Source organism: Rhinolophus hipposideros (assembly GCF_964194185.1).
Source record: "Rhinolophus hipposideros genome assembly, chromosome: 16".
Lineage (NCBI taxonomy): Eukaryota > Metazoa > Chordata > Mammalia > Chiroptera > Rhinolophidae > Rhinolophus > Rhinolophus hipposideros.
In genome coordinates, this window is record NC_138062.1 from 25,465,183 (window position 1) to 25,478,087 (window position 12,905).

A 12,905-nucleotide genomic window follows, 5' to 3' on the forward strand; every position below is an offset into this window, starting at 1 on the left:
CCCCAGGATTAAATGTGTACTATGTTTTTCAGTCTTATTACCTGCATAATAAACCAAAGATATCTAATGTAAATACCTTGGCTAATTTACACTGGTTAGAGTCGGAGTCAAAGACTCTTAGATCTCATAACGATCTCAAATATGTTGTCTATACTTGTGCTTCTGCATTTTCCACTTATTTTCAAACCAACCACAAATTTGAAACATAGTCTTTAAGATATAACTACTAAATATAAGGAGAATCAAAAAAATCTATATCACTTCATAGGTGTATTTACAAATCTTGTTGTTTGTCCCATAAATGATTATTTCTGTCTACCAATTAAAAAATTCTGCCCCGTAGTAAAATGAGATCTTCTTATATAGAAAAGGGATTTTTACATTTCATCAGTTTCAGAGAAGGAATGAAATGCCTTTTATAACTTAAGAATAAATAACAATGTAAGGATTAGAGCCCCAAAGTGTCTAATCAGGTCACTGGGTCTTTTCCCCAAGTCCCCAAAGGAGGAGAATTTTTTGTGCCAGCTGTACATCTGTACCAGTACCCTCCTTTTTGGAAACTACCCTCTGTAGGTTTTTCAAAGTGTGTGACCATGCATATCGCTTTGTACTTAGCTTGACAATTTTGCAGTTACCTGAGTTTTTTTATGCCCAGGAAAGTAAAGGGAAGGGTTGAGCAATAGTTACCTGTTGATTTGAGCTGTGAAGAAAAATAATCGGTATCTATGAGGCCCCGAACTCTTTGTATCACTTAGTTCTTTAAAAAAAAAAAAAGTATATATATATATAAGATTTTATTGGGGAAGGGGAACAGGACTTTATTGGGGAACAGTGTGTTCTTCCAGGACTTTTTTCCAAGTCAAGTTGTCCTTTCAATCTTAGTTGTGGAGGGTGCCGTTCAGCTTCAAGTTGTTGTCCTTTCAGTCTTAGTTGTGGAGGGCGCATCTCAGCTCCAGGTCCAGTTGCGGTTACTAGTTGCAGGGGGCGCAGCCAACCATCCCTTACAGGACTCAAGGAGTTGAACCGGCAACCTTGTGGTTGAGAGCCCACTGGCCCATGTGGGAATCGAACAGGCAGCCTTCGAATAGGAGCACGGAGCTCCAAATGCCTGAGCCACCGGCCCTGTATCACTTAGTTCTTAAACGAACTAGCCCTTCAATATTCACCACTTAATAACTAAGCAAATAGAATTTTGAAGTTCATGTTTTTTTCTACCTCATAGGTTTTAAAATTAATTACAAAATTAATACGTATTCATTACAATAAGTCAAACATATGGAGGTGTACAAAAAGAGAGTTGGAAGCCCCTCCCTACCAATTAGCGCTGGGTGACACAACATGCAGACCAAATGGGTATTGGGACACCCGTAAACAGAGAGGGTTCCAAAGTGTTTTTGAGTGAATGTTATATTGATTTTTCAGAAGGACCATTTGACAAATGACCATGGGAAACACCAGAAACTTTTGGACTTCTTTATATTTATTTTGTGTTTAGTATTTTCGTTAAATTTTACATTACAGATTGGTTGTGGGAGAAGAAATACATATAAACTATGCATATATGTCATGCATAAAATACACATGATTGTATTTTATTTGAAATGTATATGCATATATACTTTTTATATTATTATTGTAGAATTGGTTTATCTTAAAATTTCACTTCTTACTTTGGAAATGTTTCCACATTCATACTAAGACAATGATTATATAACCATTGCTTTCTACTCCATCGAACGAATAAACCACCTTGCTTATCCATTCTTCCACTGTTAAATAATTTCTTAATTTGCCACTGTCATTAAATATGTGGCTATATAGCTATTTTCTTTTTCAAAAATGATTTTCTTGGGATAAATCACTGGTGTGATATTATTGCATCAAAACTTAATATTTATATAACTCTTCCTATGACCAAATTGCTCACGTAAAGGACTTCGTAGATTCACAAAGGGTAGACTATATGCATTCTGTGTTTAGAAGTAATTTGAACCATGACCAGGTGGGAGCAGGCAAGGTCAGAGGCATGATGGAGGGCAAGAAAGAAGTGATTGCCATTGTGCTTGCAAGAGCTGTTGTATATCCTAAGCAAAATGTGGCAGTGTGTATAGAAAAATAAATGAATGTAATAAATACTTAGGAGATGGATTTGACAGATTTGATGATATGGGGTGTGAAGAATAAGGAAGACTGGAGGATGAGTCACTGGTTTTTTTGGAACTTGGGAACTGGATGGAATGAGCAGGTTTGGGAGAGAGGAGGACACAACTACATATATTCCCAATACCCAGCACGGTGGCCAGTACAATGAAGGAATTCATTCATTAAACATTTGTTGAATGAATGCTTCATGCATGCATGAATGAGTGTTGCAAACAATGAATTAATGTTCCTATTTCCCAAAGCCTCACAAGTACTTGGTTGTATATCTGGAAGTTGACTTATTCTTTTTATCTCAATTGGATATTTTAAAATTAGGACTCATGAGGACAAAGAAATGAGAGAATTAAGAAATTATGGAAGAGAAGAGAATCCAAAGCCAAAGCTCAGGATTTCAGAACAACCTGATCCTCCCCTCATAGATTTGGTTAATTATGTTACACGGTCAACCTTATGCCGCCAATTTATATAGACTTAGCTATTCCTTACAGAAAGTTGGTGCTCCCTGATCTCTGGCTGCTAAAAACTCTGTATCCCTGCATCAGAATGATGTAATGGTTCTATTCTGTTAACCTTGTTGTTTACCAGTGAGGGATTGAGCAGAATGTTCCCTAAAGCTCTCTGCCCTGAATTGCTGTCCTTTCAGAGAATCCACATCTGGCCACAGGGGTCTGGAGTCAAAAGGCTTTTTAGGGAGAATCCCCAAAGCCTTTGTCTCCAGCTGCACTTTGGGTACTATGAACCTTAGTTATGTGATTGTGACTTGTATTTATGTTTTTATTTCAAATTTTGTCACCTTGGGTTACTGTATTTTCTTGTGTTTGTCTTATATGCCCTGGACGGCAAAATCCATGATTTCTATTTCTTGCATTACTCCCCTAGAGGTAGGTACAATGTTTAGCATAAAGCAAGGACTCAGCAACTACTGATAATTACCCAACTGTAATTACTAACTAGAAGGAAAGTGATGATTTTTAATGGTCAGTAAAATGTGGCCGGTATCTAGTCTTAGGAAACAAAATGTTTATTGAAATGGCATGTAGATAAATTATCACCAGCATAAAACTGTTAGTGGAGTTTTCAACATGGGTTCTTTTTTTCTTAAAATGAAGTGAGGATTTACAAGTCCATTGTCCCATACGAAAAATATTATATTTCTCTGTTCAGATAAAGTCCTTTAAAAAAAGTATATCACTTTGAAATTGTCTTTTAAATGTCTCCAGCCTATGACCAAAACAAAAAATATATTAAAAAGATACAATTACCTCCATTTAAAAAGAATTAAATATGAATAAATTAGGGGAATACACATGGAAAAAATACTTAGGCATTTGAAATGCTAGAATTTAGTCCTATTTTATTAGTATATATTAAAATATTTAAGGAATAATTTTTTAAAATTACCAAGACACAGTGACATGTGAAAATAAAAATGTAAAAAAAATATGGCTATTATTTCATATATATACCTAGGAAACATGTTAGACTGTTATCTCAACAAGTAAACAAATTCTAAATAACTCTGAGTTCAGTAATTTGAGTTCAGTAATACAGTCCAAAGTAAGTTTTAATTTCCATTTAAGGCTAAATATCCTTAATAAAAGACAAAATAAATATGGTAAGAGAAAATGAGAAGAAACTTTCAGAAAAATTTTTGAAACTTTGTGGGTTCATAGAAATGAACAGTTAATTCTCAGCATAAAATGATTTACTCATATTCTATTTCAACATGATGTTCTGGTCTGACCTGTTTTGCTCCCCCAAGGTGGTGCTGCTGCCCTTCTCCAATGGTGAGTCTGTTGAATGGGATTATCTTCATGGTGGTTTTCTTCATGGAATACCAACGGGATTTCCAAGTGGCCCAAATAATGCCATTATCATAACCATTAGTAGTAGATGCTTTTGAGTAAGTGCCACCTAAGACAAATTGTAGATGTACATATCATTGCTCTTGGATTACATTACCTCAAAAAAATTTGTAAAGAACTGTCAATTATGTAGTCCATTATCACATCAAATGTATAGTGTTATCAACTAACTGAAAATATCCCTAAAGATTCCTAAACTCTCAATTTATAATTAAAATAAATTTATTATTAAACAACCTGTTACACCTGTGTTGTACTTCCTGGTTGCATCCATACTTTAATTATATTCACTACTAACAGAACCCCAATTTCCCCAATTGGTCTCTCTCCCTAAGCTTAACTATCCTGGACTCTGCTATTACAGATCATCTTTCTGCAAGCAGGTGAGAATGGCAGGAGTCACAATTCACAGGTCATCTGAAAACACAATTTTAATGGAAAGTAGAGGAACTTTAGAAAACGGTTCTGGAGTGTTATTTCACATCTCCATTATAAAATGGAGATTAGGTTAATTTGCCTTCTCCTTGTTCCTGGGCACCAGAGCTCATGTAGTTTTGTAAGGGATTGTCTGAGTGTAATACTGGTGTGTACCACAGGCTATCAACATGGCTGCTTTACGTCATATGGATCAAGCATCCTTCCTGAGAATTTCTTCTAATTATATGGTTTGTAGGTGCAAAGATAAATTAGATTTCTTAAAAAAAAAGTTGTAAAAACCAAAAAGAAATTTAAATAATTTTTAAGAGGATTTTAAATCATCTATTGGCTAGGACAGTGCCCTGAGGAGGTAAGATGACTCATTTTTTTAGCATTAGTAGGGCTTCTCCATACATAAGTATTGGATAGTAACAACAGTTTCTCAGTAAGTAAAACCAGTGTTCAGAACTACTCCAGCCTTAGAGCAAGCTCTAGCTTGCTCCCCCCAATCCTAAAATAAGTGTCTATACTCTTTAGGCTGGATTCCTCTCAAGCTTTCAGGGACCCCTGCCCTTACCATTAACTCCCTGCTCTTTACTTCAGACACCTGCACACTGGTTATATCTGCTACATTGCTCATGGGAAGCCGAGACAGGTAAATGTGTTAACAAGCACAAATATGGTAATATTAATGCATCCAGATTACATATATGGTAAGTCTGGAGGCAATACCATAACCCAATGTGTCAACTCTGATTGTGGCAATGACAAATCACTGGATATTTTGCAGCAGGTAGATTTCTTGTAGAGGGACCAATTTGAGGTATAAGCATAGTATTTCCAATTCTGGTTTAAAATCAAGAACTACATAATAAGTCCTCTAATACCTTCATTAATAATTTCTCATTTCCTTATATCTATTTATATTTTTCATAAAATTATAGACTACACACTATCTCAATGTCTAAGGAAGAAAGCCATACCTGGGTAATAAATTCCATTGAGGTGGCCAGCATGACACTTGTTCATCCACCAACCAGATCCATCCTGTTCAGCACAGTTGCCTTCAAACTTGTCGTTGTCATTGTCCCAGGTACTAAACTGCATGCCATTGTGGGATGTGAAAAACTTGTCACTAGGATCATCTCCAAAATCATAGCCATCAAAGGCATCTCCTGCATCTCCACCGATGAAGTAGGCATATGTCAGGCGGTATTTGTCATTTTCAGGTCCCACCCTGAACATGGCATAGTCTGCAGTACTATAAATAAGGGAATAGAGACATCACATCTCCAGCCTCATTATGGATGTCAGAAGTTCTCTCTTCCAAAGGACAGTTGTTCAGAATTTTTAACTTTGCTTCTTAAGTCGGAAATGTGCTCCCTGAATAAAGTTTTCTGCAAATTTGGCAAGAGGCGATGACTGTATGAACAGTTCAGAGCTTATCGGCATCACACCACACAGGATGGGTCTAGATGCCTTCAGGGAATCACAGTGAAAACTAAAACCATCAGCCATTTTAATACTTTTTGAATATAAGTTTCTAATATCAAATCTAGATGTATGGATGAATCTAACTTTATATTTTCCACTTTTATCGAAGTGTTTTTCATTGTACACTCAGTTATCATAGACCATAGTAATTAGCTGACAGTGAGTGACCACTAATTAATGCACCAAAAGTGAAGGAGCTACAGCCCTGTTAGCCACTCATGCTATCTGGAGAGTGAGGCCTAACAGGGTTCTTCTTTCCCAGGGCAGTGTGGTACTGGCAAGAAGGAGGGCTTCTAGAGCATCACATAAAAGAAGTCTTCCCTGGGTGGCCCATAAAACATGAACTGTAGGGTCACAGAGAGAGATTCTTCCCTGGAGAAAAATTGTGAGTGAGGGCCAGAATTCTATGGAATGCAGGGAAGCATGGGTCTTGGTGCATGAACAGACATTTCCAGAAAATGTTTAGTTTCTTCTCTGACCTTCAGTACCTGGGAAATTGGAGATGTTCTCACAGCAGCAAATCTACTGGCTGTGGTACTTTCTGAGTAAAAATTTAAAAAATAAAAATATGTGTTTGGACACAGAGCATAATGATTTCATAGCTATAACAAGAGAGTTGGATAGTGTTCTGAACTTTAATTTGAGATAGAATGCTCAAAGCTCCCAGATAGTTCTGAGCATAGAGAGGACTCTACCTTACTAAAGGAGGTAGCTGATTTAATTTTAAGGTAGCTTGTGAATTTCACTGAATGAATGGTCATTAAAGCACCAGGAAATCTGAAGTGGCTGCATTCACTTTTCAACCATGATTTTCATTAAGAGGATGGAGTGTGGAATCAAAGTACCTGAGTTCAAATCTAACTTTTACCATATACCTGCAATGCGACCTTGGGAAAGTTCATCTGTAAAATGGGATTAATTACAGTACCTGCCTCATGAAAGAGTTACTAGGATTCAGTTACATTATAACTTTAGGCTCAATTTCTGGTAAATGTTAAATGCTGAGTAAATATTAGCTGTTGTTCTGTATGGTTCCAAGGTAAGTAGATTGAACCGAAACACTCACATTCAACCTGGATAGGACCTATCTCTTTGAACTGCTCAAGAATCAAATTGACTTCCGGGGAAAATAGCTGGATGTGCTCTTTTCATTTGTCAGGCTGGTTTTGCCATTGGTCTGTTGATGGTTGGAAAAGTACACATTCCAGACAACAAAGAGTTAGAAGTCATTTTTAAACAGTACCTGATTTTGCCATTCCAGTCCTCCAACTGCACTCTTAACGCATATGGGATAACAGACTGTGTGCTTATCAAATGAATCTTCTCATTTCCCAGCCAAAACTCTGTGGTGCCAGTAGGAGACAGATGTCCAAACCCTTCTTTGTATTGAATCCAGTTTTTCTTGAAATCCACACTGCCATCAAGCCTCTAATTACACAAGTGCATGGGCAAAAGGAGAGAACAGATTATCAGCGCACATAAAGAAAATGCCATAAATATTTGTCGAAAATATGGAGGGTATGATTCTATCATTTACTAAACAAATGACCTTGGTCAAGTTGTCTCAGTTTCCTCATTTTTCAAATAGGAATAATGATGCTTACTTCTTAGGGTTCTTGAAGGGATTGCACGACAGAATGTAAGAGAAATACTTAAAAGTGCGGGGCACATGGCAAATTCTAATTTAGTGGTAATTTTTAAGACATCTAGAGGACTTCAGAACTCTCGCCTGATATTGCTGATTCTTGTACTGATAGTGGAAAGGTCAACCCATTGCTCAATTTGTCTACAACCTGGAGCTTTAGTCACTCACTCCCCCTGCAGGATAAGTTGTAACAGTGATCAAAGGTAAACCAGGTAAAAGTATTGCAGAGGCTGCCAGGGGCTGGCAAAGGAAACAGAGGGTCCTTGTCTTGGAATAGCTCAACTGTATCCTCTAAGGGGACTTCATCTTCTTGTAATGGGCAGCCAGCTGTACGTCTTGATCTACCTGATGAAAGAAGTCCCTTCTAGTTTTTTGTCACTATGATACTGCGATTACATGCTATCATGAATCTACAACAGCCATGCCAACATGGAGTCAGAGCACAGGCCAGAATGCCTAGATTCAAATCCTGACTCTGTTACTAGTGATCTTGGGCAAGTTACTTAACCTCTTGTACCTAAATTTCCTCCTCTATGAAAAGAGGTAATAATTGTAGCTACGTCACAGGGAAATTATGATAATTAACTGAGTTAATGTTCATAAGGTGCTTAGAAAAGTATCTGGCATAGGGCAGATGTTCAGCGTGGTGTTTACGAAATACACATGGTGAGGGAACACATACCTGCTGAAGCACAGTCCATCCATTTCCAGATTGATCTATTTCACAGTAGACTAAGAACTGCTGCTTAGAAGTCAGAGGTTTGATAAAGTAAAGCCCACTTTCCTTGGCTCCCTTATTGGCAATGTCTTGGCAATCTGAAGAAGAAGAAACTTTCACTGTAGTTTGAAATCCAGGAAAGACGGTGTCAGCCTTGAAAATGAGATTTTAACATGTTGCACACCAGTCCTTTTCCCAAGAAGCATTTTCTTACTTCTCACATCAGCTTTCCTTTCAAACTATTTTTAGCTAATCAAAAAAAGTCTAAGCACTTGGACACCTTAGATTTAATGGCTAGACACTTTCAAAATTACTCCTATGTACTATAATACATAAATTCTCCTTTACTTTGTATATTAGCTTTGATGGACATCATCCCAATATCAACCTTTCACTTACCTTTCCCAGTTGTCTCATGTATTTGTACATCATCTTTGCAAGGTTTCTGACACTGTGCTTCAAGCTGGACTACCTTCTGTTTCAGGTTAATGATCTTTTGATTGTTTGAATTATATATGTCCTGCAAAAATCTACAAGCAGAAGAGTAAGATAATAGAGTATTTCTTTCAGAGGCATAATTTTGCATTTTAATTTAAAAATACTACCTTATCTTCTCAAGAATTATTTCCTGGTAAGTTATTCCATTCTTAGAAAAATTGTAAAATTATGTTACTAAATTGAGGTGACTTAAAATTCTAAGCTTTCTGAAAAGAAGATAACAAAGTCCTTGTCAATAAAAAATGTCATGGTCATTAAACAATGCTCATTCCAAGCAGATAACGACCCAAGTGGGTGAAGGGTCTGGTTAAAGGAAGACCATCTGGTAATTATTCTTATAATGCGATATTCTTAGGGAAAGACTGTTCATTAATTCACATGTGCTGAAGGAAGCATTATTCCTTTTCATTTGTGGATTTACCGAGAATCTATTTAAGGACTTCAATTATAACTTACCTGAGAAAAGTGTCAGGGACATTATCTTACCTAAAATAAAACAATGAAGACACTTTCCCTATCTTCTTAATGTTTCTATTTACATAGCTTTGGGAAAAAGAGGCTGGGGGAGGTAAAAATCCCTGCTTTTGTAGTTTTTCACAGGGTTGCTCGTACATATTCCGAAATGATAGAAAACTATCGACGATGCATAGACTGTTGTGTCTTTCTTTGAAGTCAAAAAGAATAAACAAACTATCTGACCACTCCTTTCCTTCACTGTGCCTTAGAAAATTTCTGCACAATAGTCTCTTTCAATTACAATGATGGGCAATAATAACATGACTTATAATGCTAGTAATAATCACAACAATAACCATGGCCTCTGATACCAAAACGAGGAGAAATCCCGCCTGGGCCACTTCTTCCTAGCCACCATCCACCATTTAATGCCATTCCTTACCTTGCTTTGAAAACAATTTAGAAAAAAAAAAATAATGAGGAAGAAACTAGAATTGCATCTGAAACGCTATGTTCAGAAAGTTTATGAGTCCCTGGAAAGTTGTTAACAGAGACATTTTACTTTCGAGTGAAGGGAGGAGAATATATAACTTCAGAGTCCTTGTGCCATGATCAGTATAGCTTTACAATGCTTGTTACACTTAGTCTTTTAAAACACATGTTTTTCTGCTCTACCTTCAATGTAATTTACTTTTGTAGCCAAGATCCTTCCTGTGCCTCTTCTTGCTAATTCCTCACCACCAACTTGACAGTCTTATAAAGAGAATTTTATTTTCAGCACCCAAATTCCCATTTGAATTTATATTGTTAAACAAGTGGGAGTGGGGGGTACATTTTGATAAATATGGTCATAACAGCATTTGAAGACATTAGAACACTTTTCTCCCACATGATAATTAAAAAGCAATTATATAACCCAATACAATTCATGTTGCACTAAAAAATCCTACCTCCATTATGTTCAAGATGGTTAGGCATAATGCCAATTGGACATTAGAAGGGAGGGGGGAGATTACTTCCACTGAGGTTTGGAATATTAAATAAAAAAGCTTTTATAATAAATTTTTAAAAATGTTACATAAAAAAATCACTCTTGGAGAATAAGTTAAAACAAAAATGCTTACTGAATATTTGTTTCGTGTGCTATAATCGTTGCTTCATATTTCATAATATCTTCCATCATTTTCTTGTAATTATTAGTAGCAGCCTCTATCCTATCTGTAATATGGGATCAGAAACATAAAAATGCTTAGGCAAATAGAACCAGTAACACAACATCAAAAGGACTTCACCAATTATTTTCTCAGTCAGTAGTATTTGGTTTCTCACTTGGCCGTGATGGTTTATCAGGATCATAGATGACTTGAATGGCTTTGATCAGTTCTTTGGCTTGTGATGTTCTGTTTTCAGCTTCACCTAAGATGTCTTCCAACGCCTGCAGATCATTGTCTACTTTGGTTTGGTAATTATTTAGGAAATCTGCAATTCCACATGTAGTTGGGCAATAACTACCCTGAAAATACAACAGTAGAATGATTTAAAATCTGGATAAAAGCTACACTTAAAAATCTATTAATAAAAATAGGTACAACCTAGACTATGTTAAAAACAGAGTTTAAAATGCCAAATAACATTTGTGAAAGAATTCCTTTTATTCTTCTGACCCTCTCCAGTCCAAACACAGCAAAAAACATAAAAACTACTTACAAATCTTTCGTCTAAGATGCAGCAGTTTTCTCTGGAAGCGACATACTAGAGGAGAAAAATACAGAAATTTCACTAGTTTATCACATATTTTCTTATTTTTCAGCTTTCCATTTGAAACAAATGTATTTTGTGGACAGCACACTTACTGCCAGGCATGTTGAAGAGAGCAATACAAAAGTGTAGAAGTAGAGGATTAAACTCCGGGGGTGCAAAGACCAACTCATGATGTCAGGGTGCCCTGTGCTCCAAGCCCTGTAAGTGTCAGCACTGTGGACTTTCAGGCTCCAATTGTCCCTTTATGTAAGTTCCGAGGATGGCCAGAATTGCCAGTGGCTCCAGCTGATCACGGGGCCTTCTTACCAGGAAGTGGGGGGAAGTCTTTCCCATCTCTTTTTCCTCATCCTGACCCCCAGCCTATGCTCACTCAGGTTCCCAGATGGTGCACACAGGTTTAAGCTCCTCCTTTTTGGCCCAACTCCACCTTTCTCCTCTGCAGCCAATTCATCTGCAAATGTTAGTGAAGCATTAGCCATTGCTAAGAGGAGGGGAGCCTGGGAGGCTGTATGATGCAACTTCTTCCAGTATGCGGTTGGGAGAGCAAACACGGTGCTGACCTCTACCTGAACAAACCCAGCCAGCTGACCTCGATCAGAACAAACCCAACACAACCTTAAGATAGAGCCTGGTACCATAGCCCAAATTACGGAAAGCCCTTTCTTAGCCCAGGGATTAGGTAACAATTATCTTGAACCTGTGGCTATGGCAAGAAGACTTTGCTTTCCACAAAGTCCCAATTTGTCAGTATTCCTAAAAACAAAGGACACTGGGAATATATTCCTGGCCCTCTGTGCTGACCATTATCTTTTCTTCCTTTTTTTTAATGAGATATAACTAACATATAACATTATATTAGTATCAGGTGTACGACATAATAATTCGATATTTGGATACGTTGCAAAATGATCACCAAAATAAGCCTAGTGAAAATCCGTCACCACATATAATTATGCCATTTTTTTCTAGTGATGAAACTTTTATGATTTATTCTACTAGCAACTTTCCAATAAACAATACAGTATTATTAACGCTAGTCACCATGCTGTACATTGCTTCCCCAGGACTTACTCATTTTATAACTGGAAGTTCGTACTTCTTGACCCCCTTCCCTTATATGTTGACCATTTTCAAGGTTCTCAGTGAGCTGTTAAGCTCGACTCTCTGTGGGGACAAAACCCCAAAAAACAGTTTCCAGGCTCTCGGCCTCACATAGAAAGGTGCTGGCTCGGGTAGTAAATGGCCATCAACTGTGATCAGATGCCAGCAGCTGTGGCTAGTTGGCCGTCAGCTGTAACCCGTAGGCCATTGGCCACTAATATAATGGCTGGTGGCTACGCTAGCAGGAAAGGAATGGGGGCTAGCAAGAAGATGGTGGCTGGCAAGCGCGGACTGCTGTTAGGCAGATTATGTAGATCCTGCTTCCTGTGTCTCCAGCCTAACCGCCAGCGAGAATATATTGGTTTGACTCCCCTATCTATGGCTCCGTGGGTGTTCCTGTTTGGCCTTACCGTGTCCTGCGTTCTTGGGCGGGGAGTGGGAGCTGAGACCCTGCACGACACTCTCCCTTTGTCTTGAAAAACTGGCTGGCATGGCACCACATCGGCCACAGAGGGAAAACGAGTCAGGAGCCTACCTCGTTTTTTCCTTAGTTTCCATCTAGTCACCTCAAAGGAAAGCCTGGATACAGAGGCAAGGACTAGAAAAATCCACCTCTCATATATGTGACTAGAAGCATAGCAGGAAGAAAAGGGGTAAAATGAGATATTAGAGAAGGGCTGTCCTGTTTTCCTGTTTGCTCTCTCCCTAGAGCTTCCTGGTATATTGGGAAAACACATTTACCATCATCTCCTATTGATAATTGATAATTGTGCCTTTCCACTATTAT

The 12,905-nt window shown here is 37.7% G+C and overlaps 1 protein-coding gene across 2 annotated transcripts; it reads right to left on the bottom strand.

Moving 5' to 3' along the window:
* Window positions 1-1,459: 1,459 nt before the first annotated feature.
* Window positions 1,460-11,381, bottom strand: FGG (fibrinogen gamma chain). Of its 2 annotated transcripts, XM_081076809.1 has the most exons (10): window positions 11,110-11,381; window positions 10,964-11,008; window positions 10,586-10,769; window positions 10,381-10,474; window positions 8,702-8,832; window positions 8,267-8,400; window positions 7,183-7,367; window positions 5,429-5,706; window positions 3,908-4,077; window positions 1,460-3,384 (listed from the first exon to the last, which is right to left on the bottom strand). In XM_081076809.1, the coding sequence occupies exons 1-10, from the start codon at window positions 11,185-11,187 to the stop codon at window positions 3,370-3,372; spliced, it is 1,314 nt and encodes a 437-aa protein (XP_080932935.1). In that variant the 5' UTR covers window positions 11,188-11,381; the 3' UTR covers window positions 1,460-3,369. The 2 variants fall into 2 exon arrangements, with proteins under 2 accessions (XP_080932935.1, XP_080932934.1); XM_081076808.1 differs by lacking the exon at window positions 1,460-3,384 and having other exon boundaries at window positions 3,494-4,077; window positions 11,110-11,259.
* Window positions 11,382-12,905: the final 1,524 nt, after the last annotated feature.

Coding starts and splice junctions, on each gene's coding strand:
- FGG (XM_081076808.1), bottom strand. CDS start 11,187: ATGAGTTGGTCTTTGCACCCCCGGAGTTTAATCCTCTACTTCTACACT. Junction 8,833..10,380: donor GCACACGAAACAAATATTCA/GTAAGCATTTTT, acceptor TTCTGCTTGTAG/ATTTTTGCAGGACATATATA. Junction 8,401..8,701: donor ACATGAGACAACTGGGAAAG/GTAAGTGAAAGG, acceptor CTTCTTCTTCAG/ATTGCCAAGACATTGCCAAT.